This window comes from Camelus dromedarius, chromosome 6, assembly GCF_036321535.1.
Source record: "Camelus dromedarius isolate mCamDro1 chromosome 6, mCamDro1.pat, whole genome shotgun sequence".
Taxonomy (NCBI): domain Eukaryota; kingdom Metazoa; phylum Chordata; class Mammalia; order Artiodactyla; family Camelidae; genus Camelus; species Camelus dromedarius.
In genome coordinates this window covers 10,657,328-10,673,006 of record NC_087441.1, presented here as the reverse complement: position 1 = coordinate 10,673,006, position 15,679 = coordinate 10,657,328, and the positions used below count along the sequence as shown (strand labels likewise).

General features: G+C 40.1%; 1 protein-coding gene across 4 annotated transcripts in view; it reads right to left on the bottom strand.

The window, feature by feature from the left end:
- TFB1M (transcription factor B1, mitochondrial) overlaps positions 1 to 6,302 on the bottom strand; it is a 59,483-nt gene extending 53,181 nt beyond the window's left edge. For all 4 annotated transcript variants that reach the window (XM_010994028.3, XM_064486552.1, XM_064486551.1 and 1 more), the window contains exons 1-2: positions 6,105 to 6,302; positions 3,111 to 3,262 (exon numbers count right to left, since the gene is read on the bottom strand). In XM_010994028.3, the coding sequence (XP_010992330.3) occupies positions 3,111 to 3,262; positions 6,105 to 6,237 (285 nt within the window). In that variant the 5' untranslated portion in view covers positions 6,238 to 6,302. The remainder of the gene's footprint in view (positions 1 to 3,110; positions 3,263 to 6,104) is intronic.
- Between the last annotated feature and the right edge of the window lie 9,377 nt (positions 6,303 to 15,679).

The window sequence follows — 15,679 nt, the reverse complement described above, 5'->3', positions numbered from 1 at the left end:
CAGATTACTGATCTGAAGGAAAACAAATTACTTATGATGTTACCTCCAATTCAGAAATGCGGGGAAGAACTCATTAAGGCCTCAAGCTCCCCAAAGCGCCAGAGAATCTCACTCCCCTCCAAGGCACAGTCTACCCAGCCATAAAAATGTCACAACAACGAATGACCAAAAGATAACAAAAATCCTGGAAACACAATCACAAGAAAATGCTACAACATTAAGAGAAAGAAATCCCAGATGTCCAGTGCTGTTTGATGAGTCGGAGCAAGCTCTGATGTTTCCACTGCACTGGGGATTTTCTAGTGCTCCAAAGGAGTAACACTACTTTTCTCCTACACTTCTTCCCAGAGGAGCAGTCTCCTCATCAGTCCTTAATTACCGGAGGTGCCCAAGGCATGAAGATAATTTAATTGATGACTTATTTTGAAAAAACTGTTACTGGGTGCCCACTAAGTATAAGGCGCTCATTCAATCCATAACAATCCTATGAGCAAACTGAGGCACAGAGAGAGATGGTTACTTGCCCAAGGTCACATAAGTAGTAAATGTTGGAGCCTGAAGTCAAACACAGGCAGTGTGATGCTAGAGTCTGTTCACTACAAAATCACACATTAATACTTTCACATATGAGGCACGTTTTCTTATGTTACAATATGTTGACAGGGAAGCCTATATGTTATCACTATGTTCTTTCCCCTAAGCTGCCTCGTGATAATATTTTAAGAGTTGAATTAAGCTACAAATGACATACTTTCAGCTAGAAGACATTTCATAAATTATTACAATTTCTTTAAAAAGTAATTCTATTAGCTTAGATATCACTAAAATGGAATCCTTAAAATAGATCACTCTCCTGCCTTTACTCAGTTTTATGATTAATTTAGTACCTCTGAAAGAACGTGGTTTTACATATTGAAACATTCTTTACAGGAAAAAGAAGTCTATTTGATATTTTAGTACCCAACATTTCTTTTTAAGGCAAATTTCTTTCCTGCATATAAGACACTAAAAATTAATTTTGCTTCTTCTACAAAAACAGCTAAGTCAAATATACATTTCCTGCACAGTAATTTACCTTGAAATTAACCTTCATATTTAGAAAAAAGAGCACAAAACTTCGATAATCAATGCTACACAATTATTCACTTTCACCATTAAATGACATTAAATAATTTAATCAGATAATTAGATAAATACATACAAAGACAGTCCATCTTTTTATTCCCCATGTGAGATATTACTGAACAGCTGCTATGTGCCAGGCACTTTCCTATGTTGTAGAGATAAAGCAGGGAACAAAACAGATAAAATCTCTACCCTCATGGCACTTACACTCCAGATGGGGCAAACTGATGACAAATAAGCAAGAACACACAGTGTGTCAGATGATGAGAAACCTTACAAGACAAATAAAACAAGGCAGGGGTTAGGAGGGCAGGGACTGGGGGAAGGACAGCTGAGACGTGTGCTGCTGTCTTTTACACAGTCTGTCTTCAAAGAGCTTTAGTTGCGATCAAAGAGAATGTGTAAATTAAGATGGCAGTGAGGAATCTGATTCACCTCTTTGCCTAATGAGAAAGAACTACACATCACAGAGGATGAGACTTAACCTTAAGATGTCTCTTTCAAGGCAGAAAAGTCAGATGAGTATTCCCTTTGCCCATAAAAGGGCTGGATGAATAAACCTGCAGTGAATTATGTAGTGTTATTCAGTTTCTTTTCATCACCTCATGATCTCACCGAAAATAACAATATTACCACTTCCACTTCCAACGGACACACTGTTCACTAAAGAAGTGGTTCAAAGCAAAAATCACTATTAAAATATCAAAAATATGTACCATATAATAATCCCCAAATAAAGCTATTAATCTGAAACAAATTCTGATGATAAAGGCTGGCAAAATAAGATGAAATCAAGTATTTTATGATTTTTTAAAGCATAAAAACTGGAGATAGCAAAATAATGAGAACAAAATCACAGTTTCTTAAAAAGAAAAAAAATCAGAGGCATGAACACAAAGCCCTAGATTTTCAAACAAATTTTCTCAAACTGGTCTGGCAGAAATTAAGCACTTTTCCATTAATCCATATGAAAGTATTAGAATGTACTAATTTTAAACCAGTTTGTCCTCTTATATAAAAGTAACAATGCAGACAATTTTATTATTCCCTCGGACTCCCCTAATAAATTGCTACTCATATGAACAAAAGGCTAAGGGCTCTTTTACAGTTTCAGAATTACAGAGAACTCAAACAAAAACCCTTAAGCTGTGAAATGCCCCAGTGAAGAATTCCCTTTACAAGATCCCTGATATAATCTGTTCCACTGTTTGCCACTGTTTTAAAAATTAAGCCCCTCATTTTAAATCCACATCTGCCCCCCTTAATCCTTACCTATTTGCTCTAATTCTTCTCTAGAGAAGATCAAAACAAGCTTATCCTCTCCACTGCAACCTTCGACAGGCGGCTATGAATCCCTGCACTCAAGGCTTCTCTCCTGTTGAAACACACTTAGGTCCTACAAATATTTCTCACATGACATTGCCTACTGTTTTAAAGATGCACGTATCATTTCATTCAAACCTCATCTTAAATCTATAGGTACAGTGGTGTAACTTGATTTCTTCACTTATAAAATCCTATTATAAGAAGGCCTAAGCTGAATGCCCAAGTCCCTCTCAATGAAGCATGTCTTCTCCATCTTTTGCTTATAGAAATGATTTTCCAAATTTTAAAGACGCTCTCAGAAGTCATGCCAATAACTGAGTCATTATTGCCATTACTTATTTTTACTTAGTTTTGAAGGAATGGGCCATGACATGCATAGCTATTGGTAGATAGGAAATAGTTTGTTTAGCATCAATGTATAAAGTAGGTTTATTCAAGCTGTGGTCAACAGTCCACATGTGCCAATGCTGGCTAGAAATGCAGATTCCTAGGCCTTCCAGACGAAGGAATCAGAATCTCTGGAATGAGGCCTGGAGATCTGTAACTTGAGGAGCAAACTATATAATCCTGGGATACCCTGGGGTCTAAGAACCATGGTCTAGTCTAAAGATGCAAATTGGGTTTGTGCCCTCTAAAAAAGACACGTTTAAGTTTCTCACCTGTAATCCAGGAATAAATCGACTATCCTTTTCAACCACCAGGAGTTCAGCGACACTGGCGTTCAGAATGGATCTCGTGATCCCCCCTGGCCCGGGGCCCACTTCGTAAACATAAGCATCTGTCAGGTTGCCAGCCTTCCTCACAATTTTATCTGGGAAAAGAAAGTTCTAGTCGATTACCTTCGCAAACTTCAACACATGGACTTTAAAAAGAAAAATAATCTATTCAAATTCTTATCAGCCATTCATTACTCAACTAATCTTTACATAAAATTTTATCTGATGATTTAACTATCAACCTAAACCAACATATAGTGGCCATTCAATATTCTACCACATAACTGCTGAATTGTACCAGTCCCTTAACAAAAGCAGGATTACCACGACAAATTTCCTGAACCTAAAGTTAGCTAATAGGTTATTTTCTATCTGTTTCTCTGTCAAACCAATTGAGTCCTATGGATTGTCTGGATAAGCCTGCACGACTTCTCTATAGTTGTTGAACATCAAATAGTTGAATAAACAAGACTAGTTTCACATTCAGAATTTCCAAGGTTGCTAGCTTAAAAATCCAGAAGCAGAAAGTCCTGGCAGTTTCCATTTTTACCTACAGACGTCTAGCTGTGGTCAATATGGCAATGGTAGCATGTTCCTAGCTCACTGGACTTGCAGAAATTTGTATTCTTGGTCATTTTCAGGAAAAAATTAAATTTAGCAGTCAAGTTTTTTTTTTAAGCTTTGCAAACATGCAAGTTGATATGGGAAAATTAATTTTTTAATTAATCAAGTTCTTTTAAGTCAGCAGACCTTAAGACTTCCTTGGAAAGCAGATCACCGATTATCACTTCTGGATAAACATACAATAGGCTGGTCATATTATTGACTGAGGTATTAAAATCCAAGCAATTGGGCCTACTGTGCTAGTGGAAATTTAGCCACTGAAAACAAACCAGCACTTCCTTGCACTATTCACTGACAGTCTCATTTCTGCATCCTGTTTTTGATAGCCTACTTTTGTAGGTTTAGAGGTAGAAAGTCTCTCAATCATCCCAACATAGTTTTGTCTTTTACTGGGTGCCAGGAGAAAATTAGCAGCCACTGACCATCTATTTGTTACAGGTGATTTACATGCTTTCTCACAGCAAATCCTTACACCACATTAACTAAGAACTACTACCCCAATTTCCCAGTTCTCTGAACTTTCCAGTTTCCGTGTCCATTATTTTATTTGTGTGAGCTCACCAAGAGAACAAATGGAAAACGGACTCCAGCTCAGATGTAAATTCTAAAACCAACCCTCCCTCCATTAAAGCCAATGCCTCTCAGAGGGAGCAGAGATGCTACATTAAGCACAGGTATTATGGAGTGAATTTATATTCCCATTTTTTTCAATGGAAAGCTATAACAGTAGGTAGGGCAGTCGGTCAGCCTTAAACTTTTCAGGCACATTCAAATACAAATGAGTATCAAAGAGGCACTGTCAAGTCACTAAGCTTGGGGTTCCATCTTGCATTGCTCACACACACAAGTACCTTAATTTCCCTTCACTTTGGTTCCTGTTGTAAGAGGGAATAATAGTACCCAGGTTCCGGAATTTATTCCTGAGAGTGAATACTCACACAAGAACATGTATATGAAGAATTTTTTAAAATATAAAAGTCTTAAAAATATATATATATATATGCCTCAGGACTTCTAGTCCCCAGAATGGTGCTTTTTATAGACAATGTGGCTAATGACTAGCAGAAAAGGCTGGTTCTGGTTACTACTAGGACAGAAGAATTTTAGAGGTGGGTAACTTTTTAAAGTTCTTGTAGTAGAGCCCTCCTCCAATTAAAGGATGAGAAAACTGAAACTAAGTTTACCCAGTTATATTGTCACTGTCAGGTCCACACTGCTACTCTATGTCCAAGAAATAAATCGTCCTGACCATGCTCTGTAGACTTACTTCATCTCATAGAAAAATGAAATCTGGGGGTGTCATTTACTGATCCTTTCATTTTCTAAAGAAGGGCCAAACAGAATGAAATACCAAAACGTCAAAAGGGGGAAGGGTATTGCTTAGTGGTAGAGCGGGTACTTAGCATACATGAGGTCCCTGGTTCAATCCCCCGTACCTCCATTTAAATACATACATACATACATACATACATACATACATACATACATACCTTAATACCCCCACCAAAAAAAAAAGGTTAAGTACTCCAACCTTGTATTAGTGGACATACTTGTAATACATCTTATTCTTGCAATATCATCTTTTAGAAGAAACCATCACTAAGAAACAGTGGTGGCATAGTACAAACATTTGTCAAAACTTTCACTGTGCACTTTAAACTGGTGAATTTTATTGCAGCCAAGTTTTACTTCATAAAAAGTGACTTTGAATAAGGAGCGGGAATGTTGACTAAAATGTAAGCTCCTTGGGGACAGACTGCCTTGTTCACGCCCATACCCTATCTTCAGCTCTAGCACATAGTGGCTTATTCAATATGTATTTACCGAAGGAATATCTGCGCCCGCGAGGATTTCTTAAGACTAAACAAGTTAAACGTTTAAATAACGAACCCTATGAAACTGATACTCTTTCAACGTGTTACATAAAATCCCAGCACTAATTGGACTGCATAAAAAGCCAATCAAGTCAGCACGTGCAGTACCATTTTATGTTAACATACCGAGATTCCAAAGTCCATAACCGCCCCTCAAGAAACGCGAACCCTTCCTCCCCGAGTGTTTGCTGGGCGTCTGCAAAATCGGCCTTCAAAAGCCCACGGCAAACGCCCCTGAGCAAGCAACGCAGTCCCACGTTTCCTGGGCGACGGGACTCGGCGTTCTTTCAGTACAAAGCGGCAAAAAGGCCAGACCTTAGGCCCACCGCCCACCTGCTCCAACCCCGTCACCCGCCCGTAGGGTCCGCGCGAGGTACCCTCGGCCCACGCCCCCAGGGACGCGGAGGAGACCTCAAGGGAGGACCAATAAGCCAGCCACCTGTCAGCCTCAAGTCCAGGAGAAAATTCTGGGATAGCTGTTTCACTGCTTTCAGTTTAAACAACTTAATGATTTCTCGAATCGTGGGCAACGGCGGGAGACGGAAGGTGTTGAGCGTCCTGGTAGCAGCCATGACCCCCAGCCGGACAGTACAGGTCGCACACAGGGCTTTCCCCGCCGTTCCTAAACTACGGGCGGGGGAGGAGCCTGGGGCTCTACGGCCCGCCTCCGAGCCTAGCTTATTGGTCAGGTATACGCCGCCGGAAGCGATGGAGCAAACAGGAAATCCGGGCGCACGCAAAGCGCATGCGCCCCGCCCCATTAAGCGCGCTGCAGGCTGGGTACGCGCTGCTTTCCGCACGTGAGGGCAGTGGAAGTCCTTGGTCCTGGCCTCTCGTGGGTGGGCGGTGCCCAAGCGGCCCGGCGGGCGGGGCCAGGCGGGGCCTGGGCAAGAACAGGGAGAGGCGGATCCAAGTATTGGTGGAGCCGAGTAAGCCGCAGGCGGATGGGCGTTCCTAAATGTCCGTGAATGGTCGCGGGCGAGGCGGTGACTAGAGGCGAAACTACTAATTCCTAATGGTTCTCTTACGGTTAGGTCCTTTTAGAACGTCAGCGCTGCCGGCGCGGGATGGCAGGTTTCTAACTTCTCTTAGTCTCAAATTGTTTTTTTTTTTAATCTGTTCAATGGACATAATGTCTGCTTTAAGATTATGACACTGAGTGAGAGGTCGCCTGGTGTGCAAATTAAGCACATAGTGCAATACATGTCAAGTGGTAAGCCGGCTATCAAAGGTGGCTGTTACCATTACAATTACCTAGCAGATGAATGTAGCCCTGAGGGGTTAAACATGTCAACACAGCTTGTTAGTGAGGGAGCCAGAAGTAGAATCCAACACTTCTGCCCCTTCCAAATGTAATCAATAAGAAAACCCGCTTTATTTAGTACTTTAGATTTTAGGAAGTGTTTTCGTGTATATATCAAACATTTGTTTTTGAACCTTTGACAGTTTTGTGAAATGTATAGGATAAATATTATTAGTCTCCGTTTAGAGAGGAAGAACAAAGAAAGACTTTGGAGAGGTGATATGACTTAATGAAATTCACAAAGCTGAAAAACTGAACTCAGATCCAAATTAACTTTCCTGACATGTGTGGTGGCTGCTCGTTCTATTAATCTGACTTTGCATTTATTGGTTGTTACCCTTTGCTTAGTGATCCAAAATTTTCTTATTGCTCCTTCATCCTCCAAGCCTCTCCTTGTAACAACTGGAAAGCTAAGGATGAAAGGGAAGGAAAATAAACATAATGATACTAATAATAGCTAACAATCACTGAGCTTTTCTCAAAATATCAGGCTTCACAGCTGAGTGCTTTACAACCATCATCTCATTAATTGTTACAAAAGATAAAGCTTAGAGAAGTTTAGCAATTTACCCTAGGCTGCACAGCTAATAACTGGCAGAGTCAGGATTTGAATCCACAAGTCTATGTCCAGAGCCTGCTTTTTTAAAGTAGTGCAATGTGGAGAGGTCATATGACTTGCCTAGGATAGTTAACATCCAAGTGTAGAAAGAACACTCAAATCTGTGTTCTGTCTTTCCCTTATAGCAGAGGGAACAACAAAGCAAAGAAAGATGTTAAAATCTGAGAGCTTTTCTACCTGTTTTTTTGTTTGTTTGTTTCTTTTTTTTTTCAAATTGCTACATCAATCACAAGTGAATCATAAACTTTTTCATTTCTCAGAAAAGTAAGTTTAAAATAAAGCTAATGGAAAACCAAGTAACTGTGGGTATGATTTGGAGCTGAGGAGGCCATTGAAATCCCAGTGGAAACCCCAACCATCTTCTTTTGTAGCTATAATAGAAGGAACTGTGAAATAATCTGATCTATCCCTAACCTTGTAAAATTGGGAAGTGACTCCCATAGAGGTAAAGTGATTTACCCAAGGTGTCATAGAAATACAGGTTGAAAGTCTAAACTCTTGATTCAGAGCACTTGCTTTCCACAGCATTCTATACCTGGGAAGGTATTCATTCACAGTTATATTCATTGTTTGCTTTACTCCTCACAACAGTCCTGTGTGGATGAGATTATTACCCATATTTTATTGTGAAGAAATAGAGGGAGACGAAGTCATTTGACTTGCCCAGGATCTCACAGCAAAGCAGAGAGAGAAGACTTAACCTGAATTCTTTCTTTCCTTGGTTCTGATCTTGGCCACACCCCTCAAGAATTAAATTATTTTAAGTAAATTATTTAATTAATGTATGCTAATTTTAAGTTTTATAATGTTATTTAAATATATAGAATCTGAATCTGAATCTAAACTTCAGTTTATAATTTTCATATGACTAGTTAACTCAAACGTAATTACACTAAATACATATTTAAAGCTACAGAACTAATACAAATGATGCATGATGTTAAGTCACTGCCCTTAATGCAGACTGGCAGGATTCTTTTTTTAAAGTTCAGCTTACCACATGCTATAGTGTGCCGTGTAGTGATTGGATTTTCTCATCAGTTTTCTGGATCCAAACTACTACCAAATCTTTGTTCAGAATGTTTGCCATTGTCACCTGCCTTTCTCTTGGAGGAACAAAAAAACTACATGGTAAGTCAACTTGTGCCTGTTTTCAGTATCTTGGAAACAAAGGATGTTGAATTACTTGGCACTAAAGCTACAATAAATACACGTTATGTGGGAGTATAAGGAGAATATTCAGATGATACAGAATGTGCTAACGTGAACTTTTAAACAGATCAACACCAACATAAAAACAAAACACAATTTTAAAGGGCAAAAACACACTGACATGGAGGATTGGATTCCTGAGAATTGGTCTTCACATCTAAATGTGAGAATTGTTGTCTTATACCATGCCATCTTCAATAATCAGCATGAGAGGTGATGATCTATTATTCCCAAAGTAGTTACTTCAGGTAATTCTCATTTCAATTCTGCGATGTGGGTTTACGGAGATACTCAGTGAGCACTGTTACGGTGCTAGCAAGTGCACAGTTGAGTCTCAAATGCCAATCTTCTGACTCTACTAGGCTCCTTTACTTCTGGTTTGTGTTAAATAATTGTTGAACTGAATTTTAAAATTCTTAGGAGAATCTTCCAAGTTTTTAATAGTTCTTGAGGTCTAATTTTTACCATCATAAATATCTGATACTCAGTCTTTTAATTTTCAGAAAATTATGCATAACTCCCTGCAAAGCCTATGAAATCAGCAGGGGGTGTTTTAGTGGTGTATTTCACATATTAATGCAAACAGCTTTATTCCTTAAAAGAGAAGTGTGCAGTTTCATCAGATTTGAAGCTTTGAAGTATCTACTTCATCTAGATACAGATTTTAATATGCTAAAGAATTATAATTAATACAGAAATTCCTAGCCCCACCTATCAGTGAAGATGAAGAACTACAAATGATTCACAGTAAATTATAACCCAGAATTCTAATCCTCATAAATCCCAGAATGGTTGTATAGGAAAGTTACTTATTATTTTAGTATTTATTTTAATGAAAATGCACAGATGACTTTATTTGATGTAAGTAATTTAGTGTCTATAGAAAAAGTGCTAATTCTAAAAGGTTGTCATTTTACAGTTCCCTGAAAGAGACCTGAAAGCCACAAAGAGCAATATCTTTCTGCCATGTGGGAATTTTCAGAGAAAATTAAATGTGACTTGGAATTGCCAAACTGAACTTTACAAAATGAGTATTATGGTATGGAAAGTGCCCTTTGCTGATAGTATTTTATAATTCCATGTACTATGACTCAATGCTCTAGAGAAATATTAAGAGATACATTTTACACATATTTAGTCTTTTTTTTTTTTTTTAATGACTGTTAGATGCCCACTGTTCACAAAGGAATCTAGTGACCTACCTAGAGGGAAGAAGGAAACATGATGATTCTGGGCAGGCAGACCAAATGCTTATCCTTCGGGGATAGAAGCAGGGCAAATTATGGCAAGCAACACAGGCTAATTGCCTGAGAGCACCATGTAACAGTTACACTATTTTTAAAAGTACAGTGTTTATCACTGTTCCAAGCAGTATTCGAAAATCTGCCGATTATCCTTAAAGATCTGTGAATCAGTGTCAAGTATCCTAATGAGGTGGTGAGAGCAGGCAACCCTTTCCACTCAGGATGACTCAGAACTGTGGATAGGGTTTTCTCCTACACAATAAAGCAAATCTTTTTGTGAATGAAGAAGAACTCAGCCCATGCTAAAGGCATTGTTAAAATAATTAGCCTTTATTATATCAATAGTTTATTAGTTTAAGCCTCAACATTTAATTGGAAAACAAAAAAGGTTAAGAATAAATAAAACTATGACTGTGAATACATTTGCATTTAAGGCTTCTCCATGTATTTAAAAATTGATGTGGGAACAAATTGCTCTGTGAATGGGGAGGCTCTGTGTTCAACAAGTAAATAGGTCTTCCTGGGCATCTTAGTGACAGCTCTCTGTCTCTCCCCAGCAAAGGGACTCTGGATGGACTCGACTTCTCAGTCTGGCCACATCTATTCCTTCTTTCTCTGTTCTAGGTCCTCTATCCTTGCACATCTGTAGCTCAATCCCCAAAGGCCAAAGAGTGAAGGCTGAGGCCATGGAAGGATGGCAGTGTCCCTATGCACACACGGGGCCTGGGACCCACATACTTCCATCCAAGTTAGTGAGTTGTAATTTATTCACAGCAACTGGCTGCCTGTTCCTCCAACTGAGAAGGGCTAGGAAGAAGGATGGGGAGGCTTGCCCAGCCTTGAGGAGGGGGCCAGAGCCAGTTTGTTGGCGCCCTCTCATCTCCCTTGAGGCCCACCTGGAGCCCAGTACCTTCAGACTGCCCTTGGATTTACCCTGTTCCTCTACTGTACGACACTTCTCCTCCCCAAAACACCCCAAATTAATCGTCTCCTCACTATTCTCCAAGTCCAATTCAAATCATCATTCCCCTAGTGAATTTTAACTCTTGGACGAAATGGCCTAGAATACACATTCTTACTCTTTCCCAGTGATAGTTCTGTTTCTCTAGTTCGGAAACTGGGACCCGGCAGACTTCCTGGTCAAAAGTCTAGGTGGGCAGCATTCCTCCTTCACCTAAGATGAGAGTCTAGACATGGGCTAGAGAGTCTATATCAGGTGTCTGAGTCAGGTATCAGAGATGCTTCGAAGGAAGGGGCAGGCAAAGCTACTGGTCATTGTCCCCTTTGGCCTTTGAGGAAGAAGTCACCCTGGAGGGGGAAGAAGAAAGGAGAATTTGTAGCTCCTGACAGTCAACATAGCCTGCATCTGTCTCCTTGCTTAAAAAAATAAGGAAGAAATCTTAGATCCTTTGAGTGAGCCATCCTCTTCAACCCTTGCCACACTTCCAGCCCCTGTTCACAGTCAAACTGGTCCCACGAGTCAGGTGTACCTGCTGTTCTGACTTCCTGACTTCCCGTCCATTCTTCATTTCACTTCATCCTCGCCTCTACGGCAACCAAGATTCCCAAGGAGCTCCGTGTTTCCAAATCTACAGGACACTTACCTATTCTCACATGACTTACTGCATAATAATAATAGGTGGATTTATCAACGCTTACTACACAGCATGACAAACTCTAGGTGCCTTGCCCATATTAACTTTTAAAAAATGCAGGACATAGCGTCGTCCAATTTTACTTACGAGGGAACTGAAGCCCAGAGAATTGAATGCCCAAGTTCACACAACTCATTACCAAGAGAGAAGGGGCTTGAGCTAGGGCAGTCTGACCACAGCATCTGCTCACTTCAGCTCTGGGCTCTGTTGACTCCCACTGACAGTGGGCAGTTAACCTCTCTTGGAAGAACTCTGTCCTCTCAACTTCTTCTTATTTTATTTTACTTGTTTTTTTGAAGGAGGAGAATAGTAAAGGAATTAATCAGGAGTACACTGCCATGAACAGCAGTGGGCCACACAGATGAGAGGTGTCTGTGTGAGCCCTGAGGGCCAGCTATTGGGGTGTTTTAGAAAGTAGGTCACAAAGTGCATGATCGGCTTGTACACAAGTCTCTGACTGGCTGTAGGTGAAGTAAGAAGTTTAGGGTCTGTGAAGGGTGGTGGGGTTTATGACTCTCATAAGGTGGGCTGAAGCAAGCCAGCCTGAGCTATTGTGACATTAGGCATTACTGAGGGCTATTAGTTTGTTAGGGCAAATACACCCAGTAAAAAATGTACTTTATCTGTTGAGGGATGGCAGGCAGACATCTGAGAGCCCAGGAATGGGGGTCTTTGGACTTTGAAGGATGCCGGTTGGCCCCACATTCCCCCCTGACAGATTGGCAGTGAAAAATCTGTGGAACAGGTGAAAGTCTCTTCTTCCGTATCTACTTCCTGCTGAATGGGGTGGTGGGGTGGTGGCAGAGCGTCACGCTGTCCCTGCCTGTCACGCTAATCTGTCCGGGATTAGGGGGCCCTGACATCCCTGCAGCATTAAAGGTGGGAGCGGAAGAAGACCCCAGCAGCGTCCAAGGGCTGCATCACTACGATGTTGGCTTGGTTCATGGTGTCAATCTTGGTAGGAGGGGTGTATTTGTTCCTAAGTTCCTGGACCTCAAAGAGAGACAGTGGTTTTTGTAAGAGAGAAATACAACACAAAAGTAAATGTATACCAAGATAAATAGCTAAACCCAGTAAAAACAGACAAGAAATTTGAGAATGTCTGAAAAGAAAGAACTTAACCCTTCAGGTATCTAGGAAAAGGCATTGGAGAACCTCTTCAGTGACGAATTTGCTGTGAGCATTGACACACCTGCCTCACTGGGGGTAAAAGTACAGCACTCAGTACATAAAACTGTGAATGGGCCCCGCTGGGTGGGATGTTAAGGGCCATGAGGTTTTGTAAGACAGCTCTCCTTAATGGCTGAAGCAGATGTCACCCTTAATGATTTTAGTATTTTTCTAGCTATGAGGCAATGCAAGAATTTGGGCTAATAAAAATCTTTTCCTGAAAATATCTGACTATCTGAAGGCCTGTTTCACCAGTTTTCCCAGAGTACAGAGCGCCTCATTTCTGATTTCCACACTGAGCTCCTTTCAGGCTGTGCTGAAGGTCAGCGACGTCAGTGGCTTGTGACTTACTCCTTGTGGACGCAAATGGCAAGTGCCCTCTTGATCATAAATTTGACGATGGCTTGGGAGGCATTTTGTGACCATTTCGTGCTTGGAGTGCTCATTCCTAGGTCAGGTGAGGATTTCGTTGTCTGTCCTCTCAACTTCTGTTACCACCTTGTGTCTATTTCTCTACCCAAACTCTCAAGATTTCTCAGGGCTCGGTCCAAGAGCCTCTTCTCTCTCTCCTGCTTCTTCCTGGATGATCTCGTTTCTTGCATGAGCAGTTTTCTGTGCCTGGAACAATCCTCTGTCACTTTTCAGCTGCCTTCTCCTTCTCCTTGTCTCACTGTCAAGGTTACTGCCTCAACTAGAGCTTTTCTTGACAAAATTCTAACAAGAGAGGAAGCTAATTTGACCTTTGACTGCCTTTCCTGAAGGACTTGCTTTTCTATTGCTTCCTCTGACATTAAAAAAAAAAATCATAGTCTTAATAATGGTCATATCAACACATTTCCCCCAGGGGTTTCATTTTGATAGGACAGATTCAGAGTGAGCAACTACTTTCCCAGAGAAAGCACCATGAGAAGCTTTTTGAAGATGGAGGAAGAGGGTCTAAAGCCAAGAGGAAAAGCTTCAAGGTGCGAGGAACCTCTAGAAGATGGAAAGACATGGAAAGGGGTCCTCCCGAAGAGTCTCCAGAAGGAACACAGCCCTGACATCGTCTTGATTTTAGGCCAGTGAGGCTCAGCTCTCACTTATGAACTTTAGAGCTGGAAGGCAATTTATGTTTGAACCAACAAGTCTATGGTGGATTATAAAAGCAGCCAGAAAAAACTAATAGAGTTTCTTTGACTGTAATATGAGAATAGTAATGGATAACTTACAGTGTTCCAAAACCTTTGTGATGTTAAAATATTACAAAATAGTATGTGTCACTGTACCTCATAAGATAATGCATATACTGAATGAAATATAGTGTCCAACTCATTGTAGATACTTGGTAAGTGTTAATGCTCCTCCCCTTCTCTCTTCCTGGCTGAACACACTCACGTAGCAGGCATATATCAAGTTATATATAATCAACATATGAATTGTTAATACTCTTAAGATTCTGAAGTCCAATAATTGTTAGAATGTGGTTCTCTTGTTGTTGTTATAACATGTGACAAATTAAGCTCAGAGGATAACCTGTCCATTTGTTATTCGGTGGCTCTCATGAACGATGACTTTCCCTTCCACAGGTTTTTATTGAGCTTGGCCATTGCATATTGACTTTTTATTCTTTTGCTTCATTATTTAGAGACATTGGCAATTCTAACATCAGAGGGTATTCTTAAGGGTGGAATTACAAATGTTATACCTTAAAACAAATGTGTCATTTGATCGTACTGTTATCCAATTTAAAAGCAGTATTCATTTTAGCCCATTCATTTCAGTACCTCTGTTGTTCTTTCAGGGGCGGTGAGGGCAGGGAAAGTGAGGGGTTTCTAGTTAGGCAGAATGGGTTAGGTAACGGTTATGTTCAGTGAAATCCAGCGGCAGTGCAAAACAAAATAGGAGACTGTTAAATTATGCTTGAAATGTATACATATAATATTGTGACTGAAATCCTGTAATTTTAGACTGCCTTGAAAACAGTTTGCTCAGGAGTCTTACAAATGGGAGAGACAGTGGGGAGGGAAATGGGAGTGCTGGCTTAGGGCCCTAATAACTACAATCATTAATTTATATCATATTGGGTTCATTATATTGCATCATATCATTGTATTAACATATTGTACCATATCATATACCATACTATAATGTATATATTGTATTTTGAGTTAATAAGCTTTTGTGGTTTTGCTCAGGAATCCTATCATGACTTAAACTACTATTTCTATTTAAAAAATGCCTCCCATATTTCAGTGAATTTACACATAATCTGCCACGAATTGTCAAACTGAACTCTGGTAACTGTCCTTGTAACTCTTACTCTCTCATGCTTAAATCCGCAGCCACTCCGCGTTCCTCATAGTTGCTTTGCAAACTTTTTAGGCTGAGATCCACAGTTACAAATGCCTTTTACATTGTAACCCTGTAGCACCTCCTCCCTCACACACAGATGTTTCATAGGATCCTTAATCTGTTTTCTAAACTATTCTTTCTACATCATTTTTTTTCTTTTCCAAAAAAATTATGGTTACAATAATTTATATTAGTTTTTACTGTGCAATAAAGGATTATGACTTGCAGTTTGTTAACACACTGTCTTATTTTCTTATTGGCTTGTAAGCCCAAGGAGGTAGACTCTTCCAGGGTCTCTGCCAGGTTTCCTTCATTCTCCTGTGATGACCATCTCTGTAATTCACATGACAAATTTTTTTTCTTTCTAAGTTTTTGAAGTGCCAGCAGGGCAGGTCACTATTAAATATAGTAGGTTGGTACTTTTTTTTCTTGAATGTATGTACTTCCGATTTAATTTATTGTAAAATGTAATGATTCATG